This window comes from Barbus barbus, assembly GCF_936440315.1.
Source record: "Barbus barbus genome assembly, chromosome: 33".
Taxonomy (NCBI): Eukaryota; Metazoa; Chordata; class Actinopteri; order Cypriniformes; family Cyprinidae; genus Barbus; species Barbus barbus.
Window position 1 is genome coordinate 11,982,201 of NC_136761.1, and position 16,987 is coordinate 11,999,187.

At 34.5% G+C, this 16,987-nt stretch overlaps 1 protein-coding gene across 3 annotated transcripts in view; it reads left to right on the forward strand.

The window, feature by feature from the left end:
* Positions 1 to 14,126, forward strand: part of LOC306853193 (choline transporter-like protein 1) — a 24,536-nt gene extending 10,410 nt beyond the window's left edge. Inside the window, exons 5-16 of one of the 3 annotated variants that reach the window (XM_079390418.1) lie at positions 1,274 to 1,367; positions 1,467 to 1,636; positions 2,020 to 2,109; positions 3,187 to 3,353; positions 3,452 to 3,638; positions 4,544 to 4,712; positions 5,575 to 5,731; positions 6,725 to 6,808; positions 6,904 to 7,041; positions 8,845 to 9,081; positions 11,094 to 11,171; positions 13,252 to 14,126. In XM_079390418.1, coding sequence (XP_079246544.1) covers positions 1,274 to 1,367; positions 1,467 to 1,636; positions 2,020 to 2,109; positions 3,187 to 3,353; positions 3,452 to 3,638; positions 4,544 to 4,712; positions 5,575 to 5,731; positions 6,725 to 6,808; positions 6,904 to 7,041; positions 8,845 to 9,081; positions 11,094 to 11,171; positions 13,252 to 13,275 — 1,595 coding nt within the window. In that variant the 3' untranslated portion in view covers positions 13,276 to 14,126. Of the gene's footprint in view, positions 1 to 1,273; positions 1,368 to 1,466; positions 1,637 to 2,019; positions 2,110 to 3,186; positions 3,354 to 3,451; positions 3,639 to 4,543; positions 4,713 to 5,574; positions 5,732 to 6,724; positions 6,809 to 6,903; positions 7,042 to 8,844; positions 9,082 to 11,093 lie in introns of all 3 variants that reach the window. The other 2 variants (XM_079390417.1, XM_079390416.1) reach the window with 2 other exon arrangements.
* Positions 14,127 to 16,987: the final 2,861 nt, after the last annotated feature.

The window sequence follows — 16,987 nt, forward strand, 5'->3', positions numbered from 1 at the left end:
GAAATAAAGCTGAAATAAAACAAGTATTAGATGGAAACTTATTCAACTTATTTCAGTGAATTTTCAAGTCAACATTTTTAATTTTCATTTAAATAAATTAAACATAAATAGACAAAAAAGACAAAAATGTCAAGGAATGTAACAAAAATGCTAAAACTTAAACTAGAATTGAAAGGAAAACTGAATATATACAAACAAAAGCTTATTCAAAATATTAATACTTTTATAGTGTATAAATAATGCAAAAATAACATTAATTGCATTGACATACATCAGAGGTGTGTAGTGGTGTTATGAAATGAGGAGGCAAAGTCCTCAAGAGATTTTTAATTTTTTCTTAAGTCAAATGTAAATTGATGTCCCAGTCATATTTTCTTGGTTAAATAAACATTACTTACACTATCAGAAAAAAAAAAAAATACATTAACAATGTAATCAATATTCAAATTATTAAGTTAACTATTTTACATTTATAACAAAATAACTCAAGGCAGTAACAATTTAAACAATATATTTTATTTGTGAACTTATGTTCAGCTATTATTTGTAATAGTTAACTTTGAACTATTTATGAATTTTTTGGATCATCAGTCATCAAAGCTCGGTAAATATTGGTCACAGACACAGAAATTTAGTTTAAAATCACAGCCGAATTTAACCAGTCATATCCAATCATATTGCGATGGAGGCATTGGCTCCTCTCATGTGACATTCCCCCATTCATTTTCAATTACCCCCCAGCAAACTCACTGCACACTTTAGAGGATCTGTTAAAACTCAATGGCCTCAGGGGAGGCGAGAGGGACACAGGCTCCCGCTGTAACTTTACCTGCTGGTGTTGCTGTTGGACAGTGTTTCTTTAGAAAAATTACTGATTTATACACTTTTTAATGGCATATTTTGTAATTTTGGCTTTTTTTATTTTTTATTTTTTTTCTCATCTAATATTTTGAAGTGGCACTGCCTCCTCGGAGGAAACGCCCCTGATATTCATATATCATGTCATCATGTCTGTTTAGAGATAATCCAGTGAAGTTAGTACTTTAAAAAGGTATTTTAGCTCATCATATTTCTATTTTTAAACAATAAATACTGCCCTGCGACTGAACCCTTACAGGTGGCAACCTAGTTGGAGCTGGTGGACCACCCTGATTAAGCTAGTCTAGCCAGAGCTTGTTTCATCTTAAACTTATAGACCATCTTAGCCACCTTAGCATGACCTAGCATTATAGGGGTGATGTCGATTATAATGCATCTTTTTCTTCTCTTTTAGGGTCTGAGCTTTGTTCATATGAGTTACCTGGTCATAAGTACCCAAGCCTTCCAGAGCGCTTCGAAAAGTGTCCCAAACTTCCAGTACCAGAGAGGTATGAAGCAAACTCTTGACAAACAAACTCTCCCTGTAAAGCACAGCTCTTCTCTCTCTTGATCTGTCCTCTATCCTCTGGCCTTTTCTATCTCTGCAGCAAAGCTCTTCCAGTGTTTAACCGCTGCACGCCGGTGGATATTTCCTGCTATGCTAAGTTTGCTGAAGCGGTGGTCACGTTTGTCAGTGATAACAGCATGTTAAACAGGCTGATTGCCGGGGTGGCGGCCAGCAAAGAGATCATTGTTGGGCTGTGTCTGCTGGCGTTAGGTAACCATCTACTTTTGTCTGGCTGCTGCTGCTGCTGAGGCTCATTTGATTCAATTTTCTGATTATGTGTTTATCTGTAAAATGAGTTGAAATGGGTAATTACGGTTCGTAATATCCATATCAAATCAAGGCTAATTAAGCTCTACCCTTTCAAGCATTAACAAACAACTAAATCTAAGGTGCACTATTGTAATTATTGCAGTATTCTGAGCCACTATCAGACGAAGGCTGAAGTATTTTGTCCTCTCTTTAAGATGACACGAAACAGCATTTACAACACTTAAGTTTCATATTGCAATGCATTTAGATTATGCTTAACTACTAATTGTAGTGTAGTCTGGAGTCTTCCTCTAACTGCTGATCCTGTTTTGTGCATGCTGCAGTTTTGTCCATGATCCTCATGGTGATCATTCGTTACATCTCTGCTATCCTGGTTTGGATCCTCACTGGACTGGTGGTTTTGGGTTCCCTGGGCAAGTCTGCTTTCTCTGCTCTTTCCTCACCTCCTAAGCTGAGAATGGCATCCTTTCTTCATTTGCGCGTCCTATTCTTGAGTGCAGAATAGCACATTCTGACTAGAACAGTTTGGCCACTAGTCAATATTTTATTTTATTTTTACTTTATTTTATAATCTATATTATTATTATTATTACAATTAATATTGTATATATTTTTCTATTCTATATATATATATATATATATATTTCTATTTCTATTCTGTTTTTATTCTAGGTCATTTTATTTTGTTCCTTTTTAATTTAATTTTGTTTTATTTAATGTTTTATTTTAATAATAATTTTTAAATGTATTTTCCTCTATTTTATTTTGTTTGTTTTTTTATTTTTATATTTTGCTTTATTCTATTTTCTTGTTGTTATTATTATTATTATTATTATTATTATTATTTAATTTTATATTGTATTTAATTTTGTTCTATTTTTATTCTAAGTAATTGTATTTTGTTTATTTAAGAATGTTGTTTTAATTATTTTTTAAAATATTACTTTACATTTATTTTGCCTAATTTATTTTGATTGTTTTCTATTATTATTATTATTATTATCATTATTATTTTATATTCAATTTTATTTTTTGTTCTATTTAATGTTGTTTTATTTTTATTTATTTTTTATTTATTTTTTTGCTCTATTTTATTTTGTTTGATTTTATATCATGCATTTTATTTCATTTTATTTTTCTCAAACTATATATTTTTTGCCAGGTACTAAACCGTTATCTTAATACTGTATATTATGTTGATTTGATGTCTGATTTTACTTCAGGAAAGATATATTCTAAATGTTTATTGTAAATGGTATTTTTGCTTGAAAAACAGACTAAACTGTATAGAATTATAATATCACTGTTCATATTGACTGTCAGCCAGAATTATGTGTCTGTTCCAAAGGGATGCACAATGTAATCCCACACAAAGTAATGTAATCCCACACAAATCTGAATCATCATTAAAGTGTGGGTTTTATTCTAGGCTTACACCTGTTTTTACTGTGTTGAATGTGAATATGCTGTCTGTTCTTGGCTTTTCTCAGGAGGTACTAGCGTTCTGTGGTGGTTGTACATAGACTATAGAATGACAATGAATGAGACAATGACTAAAGATCTGAGGGAAACAGAAGAACCCAACGGTGGCATGAAGACCACCAAAGACCATGCTCAAGGACTGCTCATCTACGCCGTTTCAGCGACTGTGTTCACTGTAAGCCCTCAGAGAGATGGAAAGGGAAATATGAAAGAGATCCCGGCTGGTGTTTTTGCTGTGTCATGCTGCTAATTTCCATCTTTCTGCTCCTGCAGGGAATTTTGTTGCTTCTGATGTTGTTTATGAGGAAGAGGGTGGCTCTGACCATCGCCCTGTTCCACGTGGCAGGAAAAGTGTTTATCCACCTGCCGCTGTTGGCACTGCAGCCCTTCTGCACGTTCCTCGCTCTTTCTCTGTTTTGGGTCTACTGGATCATGGTCCTCCTCTTCCTCGGCACCACTGGTGAGATGAAGATTCCTGTGGGTTTAAAAACAGAAAAGAAAAAGAAACTTCTTTCATCAGTTACATCCTATTATTTTGTTCCAAATTTTATTTGTTCCAGAATTGTTTATCAAAGTCTGCTTTTAATATATAGAGAAAAATAGCATTCATTTTGTTTAACTTTTTCATTTTGTTTTTATTGAAGAAAGAAAGTCATGACTTGATGATAAATTATGTCAGACTTCTCATTATTTTTGGTTGAAATATCTCTTAAACAACTAACTTCACAACTATCTAATTGCACGTTCTATAATGGATCAGCTTTTTGAGTGCAAAATAAACACAGTGCAATCGGATGGATGGAACATTGTTTTCTTTTATTTCATTTTTTAAAATATTTTATGTAATTTTTGTTTTGATTGTTCTTTTTTTTTATTATTATTTTATTTTCACTATACATTCTTTGCCAGGTTTTAAACGTAAAAAGTTATCAATCCTAATACTTTACATCATAATGTTTTGATGTCTGATTTCACGTCAGGAAACATATTCAAGTTAAGTTTGGTATTTCTGTTTAAAAGGCAGTCTGTTATCACTCATGTAATTATATTTGGTTGTCCCTTTAATAACTTAAGAATGCATACTTTGAAGTACAGATGTGCAAAAGGAAATATTAATGTAACTTTAGGAATTGCTTTGCTTTGCATTTTTCTCAGACGTAATGTGTATAAGCCTTAAAATAGTCTTCTGCTCAAGTCATTTAGTACAGATAATGTAGGACATTTATGTACTGCAGCACAAATTAACTGACTTTGCATGGGCATCTCGTTCTCATTTTAAATGTGTGATGCTATTGAAGAAAGCTCTTCAATAAAGAATAAAAAGCAAAGAATCTCAGGCTGCAGCTTGTACACTCGTGTCCACAGGGAACCCGGAGAAGAATGAGGATACTGGCTTGGTTGATTTCAGGCTCACAGGAGCGCTGAAGTACATGACCTGGTACCATGCAGTGGGACTGATCTGGATCAGCGAGTTCATCCTGGCTTGTCAGCAGATGACTGTAGCCGGTGCTGTGGTAACCTACTATTTCACAAGGTCTGTATTTTTAGTGAAAATGCCCTCAAATACCACTTTTCTTGTTAAAAGTGTTGTGGATAATATATTTTGATGATGTTTGAAAATATTTCCTTTGATTACAATTTAAAATGCAGAGATGGCTATAATTAAGTCCCTTGTTGGTTGATTTTCATGAAGTTGTGGCACTTTCACCATTTCTGTCTGCTTGAGTTTGCTTAAAGAAATAATTCACCCAAAATGAAAATTTGCTAAAAAAATACTCTCTCTCAGGCCATTCAAGATGTAGATGAGTTTGTTTCTTCATCAGAACAGATTTGGAGAAATGTAGCATTACATCACTTGATCACCAATGGAGCTTTTGCAGTGAATGGGTGCCGTCAGAATGAGAGTCCTAACAGCTGATAAAAACATCACAATAATTCACACAACTCCAGTTTATCAATTATTGTCTTGTCTATGTTTGTGATAAATCCATCATTAAGACATCTTAACTTTAAACCGTTGCTTCAGGCTAAAATATGTGTTTTGGAGTTGTCTGGATTACTTGTGGATTATTGTGATGTTTTTATCAGCTTTTTGGACTCTCATTCTGACGGCACCCATTCACTGCAGTGCATCCATTGGTGAACAAGTGATGTAATGCTAAATTTATCCAAATTTGCTCTGATGAAGATACAAACTCATCTACATCTTGGATGGCCTGAGAGTGACTACAGTTTTAGCAAAGTTTTATTTTTGGCTGAACTGTAAGCCTATAATTGTACTTGTCTTCAACTAATCCTGTATTCATGAAGTTGTTCTTGAAATAGCTCACAGTTGCAACCTTGAAAGAAGACTGCATTTTTTTGTTGTTGCAGTAATTCATTTCATATCCATGCAGGGACAAAACCAAACTCCCGGTGACGCCCATCCTGTCATCAGTGCTGCGGCTGCTGCGGTATCACCTGGGCACTGTGGCCAAGGGCTCCTTTATCATTACCCTCGTCAAGATCCCACGCCTCATTCTCATGTACATCCACAACCAACTCAAAGGAAAGGTGGGAGGCAGCTCGCTTGACGTGTCCTTGGGTTGTTGGATCTAAATTGCAAATCTAGTTGCAAGAATCTTAACTGACGTCATGAATATTCATGCTTATGGCATACATTTTTCATTAGGACAGGAAAGTTCTTATGTAGTGTTTTTGGGACAATTACATAGACAATTAACTAATAATATGACGCTTTTTTAGGAGTATTATGCTAGTGTTATATGCTAAATGTTGGTTTTGTATTGAAATGTTTTCATGGTTGAGAGTTTTCAATATTTTGAATGATTTTTTTTTTTTTTGGTTTCTGTTTTTATGGTTAGTAATTTCCTATTTCGCCATTTCTATCAGTTGTTTGAATGTCTTTATAGTTTTTATTGATTTTATTTATTAGCTTTAGTTATTTTAATACTTCAGGTTTTTCTATTTTCTTTTAGTTTTGTTTGTTTATTTTATTTAAAAATATATATATTTTTTATTTGTATGGTTTTAGTTTTATTAATGGTAATCCTGGGTGAATTTTTTTTTAAATTAACATATTTTCTTTAGAATGGTGTTTACTGATAAATAATGCAAAATAAAATCACTAAAGTAAATAGGCTCAATTTTGACTTGCAGTTTTTAAGAACAATGCAATGGCTAAAAACTAAGTGAAAAAATATATTGAATTGGCTTTTGCTTTCTGAATCAGCAGTCAGGTGATCATTATTTTACTTGTCTGAAAATGTTCTTGTACATACTTATTTTGGTATTATCTTGGTGTGTTGGGTGGGTATCTTTTGAAGTTAATGCTGAAAGCTATTTATTACTGTCCTCTTGGGTTTCACTTAGGTGACGTATCATTTACTTGATATATGGCTGGGGATCTTGGGAATATAATGAACTCTAATAGATAACAGTGCCAGCTTTATAGAGGCAGATTTGGAGCATTAAGCAAGAGGCTGACAAATGTGCATCAGACATGCACTGTGGAAAACGTTTGTGCTTGTTCTGATTCTGTTCCAGGAAAACGCTTGTGCACGCTGCATGCTGAAGGCCTGTATCTGCTGTCTGTGGTGTCTGGAGAAGTGCCTCAATTATTTGAATCAGGTAGGTTAGTCGATGGATAACTCGTACTGTGCAAATTGAAGTAGAAATTGTTGCTCTTTTTGTGTGAGGTATTAATTCTTGCGATCTGTTTCTAGAATGCATATGCGGCGACGGCCATAAACAGCACCAGTTTCTGCACCTCGGCCCGCGATGCCTTCATGATCCTGGTGGAAAACGCTCTTAGGGTGGCAACCATCAACACCGTTGGAGATTTTGTTCTCTTTCTGGGCAAGGTGAAGGACAGATGAGTTTTGATAGTGGTTGTCAAGTATTAAAAAAAGATAAAGGCAGCCAGCTAAATGATTATTTGAATAATGGAGTTTTGTTTTGTGTGTTGACACACTACTGTTCAACTACTTTTTTGGGGCCAGTAAGATTTTATTTGAATGTTTTTACCTTGGCAAGGCTGCATTTATTTGATTAATATAGAGTAAAAACAACAATACTGTCAAATATTATTGCAATTTAAAATAACTGTTTTCTATTTAAATTTATTTTAAAATGTAATTTATTCCTGTAATGCAAAGCTGATTTTTCAACATCAATACTGTAGTCTTCAGTGTCACGTGATCCTTTAGAAATCATTCTATGCAGATTTGCTGCTCAAGAAACATTTCTTATTATTATGAATGTTGAAACACTAATTTTGTTGTGGAAACTATGATACATTTTTTCAAGCTTCTTGATTGATGAATAGGAAGTTCAAAAGAACAGCATTTACAAATTTTTTCTCTTATCCAAACATTTTGTATAGTGAAGTGAAGTGTAGTGAAAGTCAAAGTGTGGTGACCCATACTTGGAATCTGTGCTCTGCATTTAACCCATCCAAGTGCACACACACAGCAGAGGGCAGCCAATGCTGCAGCGCCCGGGGAGCAGTTGGGGGTTCGGTGCCTTGTTCATGGGTCTCACCTCAGTCTTGGTATTGAAGGTGGATAGAGTGCTGGTTATTCACTCCCACCACCGACAATTCCTGCCGGACTTGAGACTCGAACCCACAACCTTCGGGTTACAAGTCCAATTCTCTAACCATTAGGCCATGACTGCCCCCTCAATAGTGTATCATATATCGCATAGTAGTGTATCATAGTTTCCACATAAATATGAAGCAGCAAAAACTCTTTTCAATATTAATAATAATAATAAAAGTTTCTTGAGCACCAAATCAGCATATTAGAATGATTTCTGAAGGATCATGTGACACTGAAGACTGGAGCAATGATTTTACAGTATTACTGTTTTTAATGTATTTTTAAATGAATAATGCAGCCTTGGTGAGCATAAGAGACTGCTTAAAACTCCAAAAAAGACTTAAATATCTTTAAAATATCATTTTTATAAAAGTCTTTCAGAAAAATCTTACTAATCCCAAACATTTTAATGGCAGTCTGTGTCTTTTTAGGAAAATTATTTTCCTATATTTTTATTTTTAATTATTGAATTGCCAATAAACTTTTTTTTACCATCCAGCAAAACCTTTATTTATTGCTTTCTATTTATTGCAAGTTCGTAATTATTCTTGAACTCCTTTTTTAATTCAGTTGACTCATATGAAAATATTTTTTATAAGGTGAGGCCAGATCTAGTTTTAGGTTTTCTATTGAAGATGAAAATATTTTTTTTTCTTCATATTCTGCTACATTTTTAGCTTGTTTCAACCACAATTACAAAATTTTGAATTTGTCAATTGTTGTGTCCTTTACGCTAACAGACATGCCCTAAAAGCCTCAAAAATAAACAATGAGTTTAGACCAGCATACATATTCATGGTAGTTCAAACTGGTTTATGCTGGTTGTGTCGATGTAGCTTGACTAGTATACCTATCTTAACACAATTTAAACGGTTATGCTACTTCACATCTTATTTATGAAGCTGGATTACCAAGGAAACCTTGATGGATGAGCTAGTTAAGAAGCCTAAAAGACACATCAGCATCCCATGCTGGAGACCAGCTATGCTCGACTTCTCTGCATGCTTTTTTTAACGTACTTTTTATACCCAATAATTGAGCATTTGCATATTTATCCCCGTGCAGATCCTGATCGTGACGTGCACGGCGTTCGCTGGGGTGTTGGCGCTGAACTATCAGAGAGATTACACCGAGTGGGTCCTGCCGCTCATCATCGTGTGTCTGTTTGCGTTCCTGGTGGCACACTGCTTCCTGTCCATCTTCGAGATCGTGGTGGACGTGCTCTTCCTCTGCTTTGCCATCGACACCAAATACAACAATGGCACACCTGCGAGGGAGTTCTACATGGACAAGGCCCTGATGGTGAGTCACCGCTGAAGAGTATTTGTGCAATTCTCTCCTTCTGTCTTCTGTTGGATCAGAACACCATAAATAGTCTCAGTGTTGAGAGCGCACTTGCCATCTGAGTCACGTTTCTGTTTTGTGTTGTAGCTTGGTTCGTCTTTTGAATGCAAGCTCTCTGCTGGCCTGGATACATTAATATTTTAAGATTCAGATGGTGTCCCAGATATTCTCTTTGGACAACTTTCAACTTTTGTTTTGAAAAGCTCGTTGATTTTTCAAGGGGAAAAAACTCACACAAGGCTGGTTTCTTATGCGCTCTTATAAAGCTGCTTTCTACTTTTCACATAGTCAGCCAAATCGTGTAGCCAACAGCTTTGAGATATCAAAGGAGAAGGCTTGAGCCTTGAGGTGCAGCAAAGAATCACGGCCCCTCAGAAATGCAAAGTCGCTAGCAGTAAAGGTTGTAGCACAGCAACAGACTTTGAAGCATGTCAACTGCTTTCTTTCTCAGAGCTGCTTTGGCTAAAAATATCTGTTCAGTCTGCAGCTACTGGCACCAGTTCAGAATGTGGGAAAACTGTTTTCCAATTGCACGCTGAGGAACTGTAGCCTAGTCTGACTGAAAATGGTCTTCTGGTGTAAGGAATGTGGAATAGAATTTTTAATTGCTATGAGAGTGATCTTAAGTTGTGGAAGTGATCTGCTATTGGTGACATATCATCATTTCATAAGTGGAAAACGTGGAAATGATGTTTTGGTTAACAGAAAAAAACTACACTAAAAACTTATAATAAATCGAAATTATAATAAAACCAATATATTGGTGTGTTTTACAAGAAAATACTATTTCTACTTCGAAAATTTATTGCACATTTAATTCAACGTGTTACTTGCCATTTCTTTGTAATTAATTTGTAAAATTTTGTAGCAATTTGTTTCCTACAACCAATATTTTGTTTCCACTGTAAATGCTTTTAAAGAATTACTTAACAAAAAAGTAATTTTCAGATATTTTCCAAATGAGATATATTACTGTAAGCATTTCTTGCATGGTGGACATTTAACCCCTTTTTTAAATTTAAGCTTTAAATACATTGAGACACATTTTAAGACCATTGCATTTGATTTGCTTTTTTTATAATATTTAAATATTTGCTATATTCCCCCAAATTGTTATTAGATATATGTTTTGGATGTTTTTAATTAAAGAATATCAGATTTTCCAATTTTTATATATATATACATATATATATATATATATATATATATATATATATATATATATATATATATATATATATATATATATATATATATATATATATATATATATATATAACTATATATATATATATATATACACTATATATATATATATATATATATTTGGTGATGAGTTTTTGGCTTAAGGTCTGCATTTAAAGTCACACCAGAGGAGTTCAGCTGGGATTAGGACTTGGCTTTCTGCAGACCAGTCAAATTCTTCCACACTGACTGAATCTATCATGTCTTTTTGAACCGTGCCTTATACACAGAGGCACTGTCATGTTAGAATAGAAAAGGGTCCAAACTGTTGCTATAAAATTAGAAGCACACAATTCCCTAGAATATCATTATATGCTTTAACATTAAGATTTGTACTCATAGAAATTACTAAAGTAGTCAAACATGTTCATTAGAAGGAGGTGACCCCTTACTTTTGGCAATATAGTGTATATTATATATATATGCCAGAATGAGCACGAGTTCTTTCAGTAATTGCAGTTTATTTCAGTAAATGTTACAGTAATGAGAATTTGGAAATAAAACATGTTTTTTAATCATTTAAAGGTCTTAATGCTTCTTACATAAGCTAATAATCTTTTATTACTTTTTTATTTTGGGGTGAAATATGATTTGCATGTTCACCCAAACATACTGTGGCAGAGATAGTGGGTTTCAGACTGAGAAATCAAACCTAGTGTGACAACAGCCTCTAGGAAGCAGCTGTACTGGACTATAGTTTGATTTATTACTTTCCTCTCCTGCAGGAGTTTGTGGAGAACAGCAGGAGGTCAATGGCAATGGAGGAGCGGGGGCGCAGCAAGCGTGCCCGTCCCAAGGAAGAGGTAGAATTGATGGAGGTTAAGGTCATGGTGAGTGGTGACGTGGGTATGGCAGGGGCGGAGTGGCAGGCCTTGCAGGAGTTCCACCTGTACTACCTGCTGCTGTGTGTGCTGATGGACTGGGCCCTGTCGGAGCACACACTGGTGCTCTGCCTCACACAAGACATGATCATCTTCCTGTCTGTCTGCCTGCCCACCTCCACCCTCTTCTTCCTGGTCACATTGCTCCAGAACACACCGGTGGCTGCTGCTGCATGCTGACTAACGCTTCCTCACCTCCTTCATCCATCATTTCATCTATCCTTTCTATGCATCGCACTAACAGAGCATGAACTTCTATTTTTCTATTTTTCTATCTGTGGATTGTCATTATTTTTCTTTTTTTTTCATTCCATTCTTGCCTCTTCTTTTTTTATTGACTGTCTTGAACTAATATGGCAGCTATAAACTGTTCTTATATATCCATTGCCTTAAAATCACCATGCTGCTATTTGAAGGAAAGATAATTGAAACTACCAAGCTGGAAAAACAAGAGCAGTAGAGAAAAGGAAAGACATTATCTCTCACGCTGATGGTCATATTTTCCACAACTCTCAATTAGCAAGTTATTGATAACCACAAAACTCCTTACTTTCTGGATAAACCATGGCAAAATTGTGCAGTTTCACTATCAAAATTATAAGTGGGTCAGGTAGAACAGTTTGTATGGTAGCATAAGATTTGGACTGACTGTACAGTATATGGGTTGTTGACATGAAATGCTAATAATTTCTGTGACACATTCCTCAAATTGACTAGTCGGTGTATTCTGACCCTGATCACTCACCAATTTGACAATTCATGCTTCATTTAAAGGGTTAGTTCACCCCAAAAATGAAAATTTTGCCATTAATTACTCACCCTCATGTTGTTCCAAACCCGTAAGACCTTTGTTCATCTTCGCAACACAAATTAAGATATTATTGATTAAATTTGAGAGCTTTCTGACCTTGCATAGACAGCAACACAACTGACATGTTCAAGGCCCAGAAAAGTAGTAAGGACATCATTAAAATGGTCCATGTGACATCAGTGGATTGTTACGATCCCTGGTCTAGGTCAGAGTGTAACATAAATAACACAGCCACGTCATCTGAATTGATTTTATTTTTTTCTTTCCTTGTTTTCTTATTCGTTTTTGATGCAATTGTATCCGTCTTTCTTGACTGAGATACACAAACAATACATTCAAAACATACGAAAACAAAATAATCAGAAGCAAAATCTTCAGGGGTGAGCTAAACCATAATGTTATGAAGCTGCAAGAATACTTTTTGTGTGCAAACTGGGCTCCAGTGTTCCTTTTGGATCCCATTGAATTTCATTGGATGAGCAAAAACATTCAAAATGTTTGTTTTTGGGTGAACTGTATATACACTTTTCCTTACACAATGCATATAAATTTTAAACTTTACTCGTGTTGTTAAAGCAACTGTATGTATGTTTTTTTTTTTTTTAAATCTTGAAATCATTTAGATGGTACACTGACTTGAAATAACGTGAAAGGCTTCTGTTTCTTTCCTATGCTCTACCACAAATGTCTGTTATAGGAGTATGTAAGTTTGGTGAGTGGGGAAATGAAATTCTGTGGAAAGGGTGGATTGTTTTATGGCAGCAACAAATGGACGTGTTTGGTTATCCACTATAATTCCACTCAGCTGTAAGGGACTCAAAAGTCACAAAAATACACAAAACTACATGCAGTTGCTTTAGAAGCTCATGGCCATTTTAAAAGTGCACATTTGTCAACTACCCATATACTCTCCATGTTCCTCAAATTCTGTTACTATGAATAGTGTTGATGTGTTTTAGGGCTGAGAATCTGGTTTCAAGACAGCCTTTAACATCCATCATAAAAACCTTCCATATGCATGGATATGCATGTTTCTCACACCTATGCAGTTTTATGGTTTTTAACCCATTTTTTGGCATTCTGCTGCTTGAAATTGATGAAGTGGACTAACTCCTTCAGATCCAGATCAGTTGATTGGTTGTTGGTTTGTTTGGGAGTAAATAAGACTAATAACGTGTTTCTTTCCTGTAGGCTCCCGGGACAAGCTCTGCTTGACCAAAATCAGCCCATGGGACTTTTTAAAGACATTCCAAAATGTTTATTTTTACCAATGTGTAACATGTTTACTATGGTTTCACTCCAGGGAATACAATATTTTAATAAGAAACTGTAAAAAATGAAATAACAATGTAATGAAGCACTTTATATTGGAGCGCTGCATATTTTAAAAAGCCTGATGCATTTTTCGTAGTGATGTCCTTTTTATAAGACTAAAAAATACCCAGTTGCCATCTAGTGAAACACAATATTAATAATGTCTAGAATCACTGTTTTTATTATGTCAATTTTTCATAACAAACCTTTTTTTAATTGGTTTTCTTTGCGTTTATGAGAAACCCACATACTGCAGTGCAGCACTTGTTCTTTTTTTTCCATTTAATTCAAATAATGAAGCATCTATGCTTTTTATTTTTTAATTTCAAAAAAGAAAAAAAAAATGCTCGGTTGTGTTATTTTACTAAAATAACGTTACCATGCCTGAAAATGAGGGCCTTGTCCTTGCATTTCACTTGTGTGTAAAAAGGTTGGTTGGTTTCCCTCCAATGGTGGCAATTTTAGTTTGTTTAGTTGCGATAAAACAGTAAAAGTCCAATTTTCCTGCTGTGACTGTTAGTGGGTCTGGTTACCTTAAACTGGGAGGAAGACATTAATGGTTTCTGACTACAATCCACAGTTGCTGTAACTATGAGTGACATTACAACAAAAAGCACATACAAACAACAAATAAAACAAACAATAACTGTTCAGTTACACTACAAGAATATTGGAATCGTTATGATATTTTTGTTTTTGGAAGAAGTCTCTTATGCTCACCAAGGCTGCATTTATTTGATCAAAAATATAGTAAAAACAGTAATATTATCATTTATTACAATTTAAAAGATATTCTGATATGTTGATTTGAGGTTCAAGAAACATTTCTTCTTATTAGCAATGTTGAAAACAGTTGTGCTGCTTAATTTTGTTGTGGAAACCATGATACATTTTTTCTAAGCTTCTTGACTGATGAATAGAAAGTTCAAAAGAACAGCATTTATTATTTTTTTTTTTTTCCTAATCATTTTTTCTAATTCAAACCTTTTGTATAGTATTGTATCATGGTTTATACAGAAATATGAAGCAGCAAAAACTGTTCTCAACATTAATAATAATAAGAAAAGTTTCTTGAGCACCAAATCAGTATATTAGAACGATCTCTGAAGGATCATGTGACACTGAAGACTGGAGTAACGATGCTGAAAATTCAGCTGTGCATTACAGGAATAAATTACATTTTAAAAATGTATTAAAACTATAGTAAAGTTTTACAGTATTACTGTGTTTAATGTAGTTTTAATCAAATAAATGCAGCCTTGGTGAGCATAAGAGATTATTTCCAAAAATGTCAAATTGTAATAATTCCAAAGGTTTGATGTGCACATAGAAATGGCTTGTTAGCTTCACAGCTAATTAAAAACAATTCATCCTTCTAAGAAACACAAGGCTACTCCTGTTCATAAATCAGCAGCGGGGCATTTCTGGTGCTGCGATGTGGCTTGGACATTTTCTTTGTTTGTTAAAGTAACATGACTTTACTCACTCAACAGAAATTAAATGCATGAGCATCTTTGATGTTGATCCACAGCATAAAGCACTGATCTCTCCTTGGGTGCGATTCTTCATCCAAACTTTAGGGAGCGGGGGGGTGGGCAAAATGCTGAAATGTTGCCTTTTCTTTTTGGGAGATATGTACTAATCTTAGCTTTTACATGGTTGTCTTTACAGCACAACGTTTGTTCTCGTTCGCTTTGATTCTTTGCAACCAATGGAGAGTTTGGTCTATATCTAGCAAGACATCCACATCAAACTTAAGTCTTCCTACTCATACAAAGTATCTTGAAAGGAAACATACCCTACGTCCCAATGTGCGTACTATCCACCCTATCTGCCCTAAATAGTATTGAAAATTACTACTACTACATATAATTTAGGATGGATAGTATGCACATTGGGACGCAGGCATAGTTTTATTTTCTGCTAGACGTGAAACTTGCATTTTGCCTTAACCAATCGAGTGAATGTTGCCCCCTGCTGGAGTGCAGGACAGAAACAGCTCATAAGCCTTAAAAAGATCGAACCATTCACAGTAATTTAACTAACCCATCGAATGCCAGAGTGTGTTCAGTCTGGCTGAGGAGAATATATATAATTTGTTTACGCACAGAGGAATCTGCAGTCTATTGATTTTTGTTTTCTAACAAATGTCAGATTTAGCTAAATTGATGTGTACAGTTTTTGTATGGATGTTTTGAACGTCATGTTACATATTGATAAATATTGACTGAGGAATAGTTTTTTCTTTATCATTTTTATTCCATGTTTTCGTGTCTTGCATTGGAGGGAAATGTTGTTAATTGTCTTAAAATGAGGAGATTTTTTGGGGGGAGGGTTCAGAAGTGAACACAGTGTACCTATGAGATATTAAGAGCATGAATTAAGAAAAAATTCTTAAGAGATTTAACATTTACCACACAAAACTTATGCTGAAAGCATGTTAAATATTGCACTAAGATGGCATACATTAAACACAGAGATGAATTAATGATAGCTGTAAAACATTTAGTTAAAATCGTCTTATAGAGCATTCAGTATAGAGATGTTTCATAAATGTTTAAAGAAAATCTTCTCTGTCAACAAAATTGTCTTTTAAATGCTTGACGTTGCAGTTTCTGGTTACGCAACCCACTGTTTGACCCACTTGATGACTGAACAAGTAGGTTGTGTTTAAAGATGAATGGTGGAGCTTGCCTTTTAGGGTGAATCTCACAAAAACGTCACCCCAAAATCAAAAGAAAAAATATTTTGCATAAAGAAAATTGGAACCATTAAGGTTATTTGTAATTGTGACATTATTTTCATGAAAATCTGAAGGGAAATGTGCGTAATTTTCATTACTGTAATTATTTTAAATAATGATTTGCCTATTACTATATTATTATTATAATTTTTTAATTTTTTTTGTAATTGAACAATGTCATTTAACTTAGCATTTATTTATATATATATATATATATATATATATTACACTACATATACACTACAATGCAGTAATGATGATTGTGCTTTTTTTACAATAATGTCAACAATGCAAAAAGAAATATAAAAATGATTTATGCAAAAAAAAAAAAAAGGTTTTGTGAGATACATCTTTTGATGCTGAACTAAGATCAGTTTTTTGGACTTAAAGTGTCTGAACTTAGGGATTTGGACCGGGAAACTGACCTTACAATGGGCATTTACTGCCTGAGAAGGTGTTTTTTTTTTGTTTTTTTTTTATGGACTCCTGTGTCATATTCACTGGAACAGGATCTTTTTGGCCTCAGACATCGGCTTTGGCTAACAACTCCACTTTATATTGCCAAATGTGCACAAAAGGAAATGTAAGAAGTGCACAAACTCTCTCTTATGCTACCTGGTGGAAAACCAGTTGGCTTTTGTTTTTGTTCACAGCCTTTTTCTTCTTTCTCTAAATCACTGAAAGCATCTCAGTAACAGCCGTGACTTCTCTAGTCCTGTCAGTGTGTATTAGAAAGAAACAGACGAGCTGTGCTTAGAGGCAAGCTAGTAAACCCATAACCACTGTATACACACACACACACACACACACACACGACCTGCATGCTCCTGACCTGGGACTTTTCTAACTCTTTAAAACAATGAGCCATTT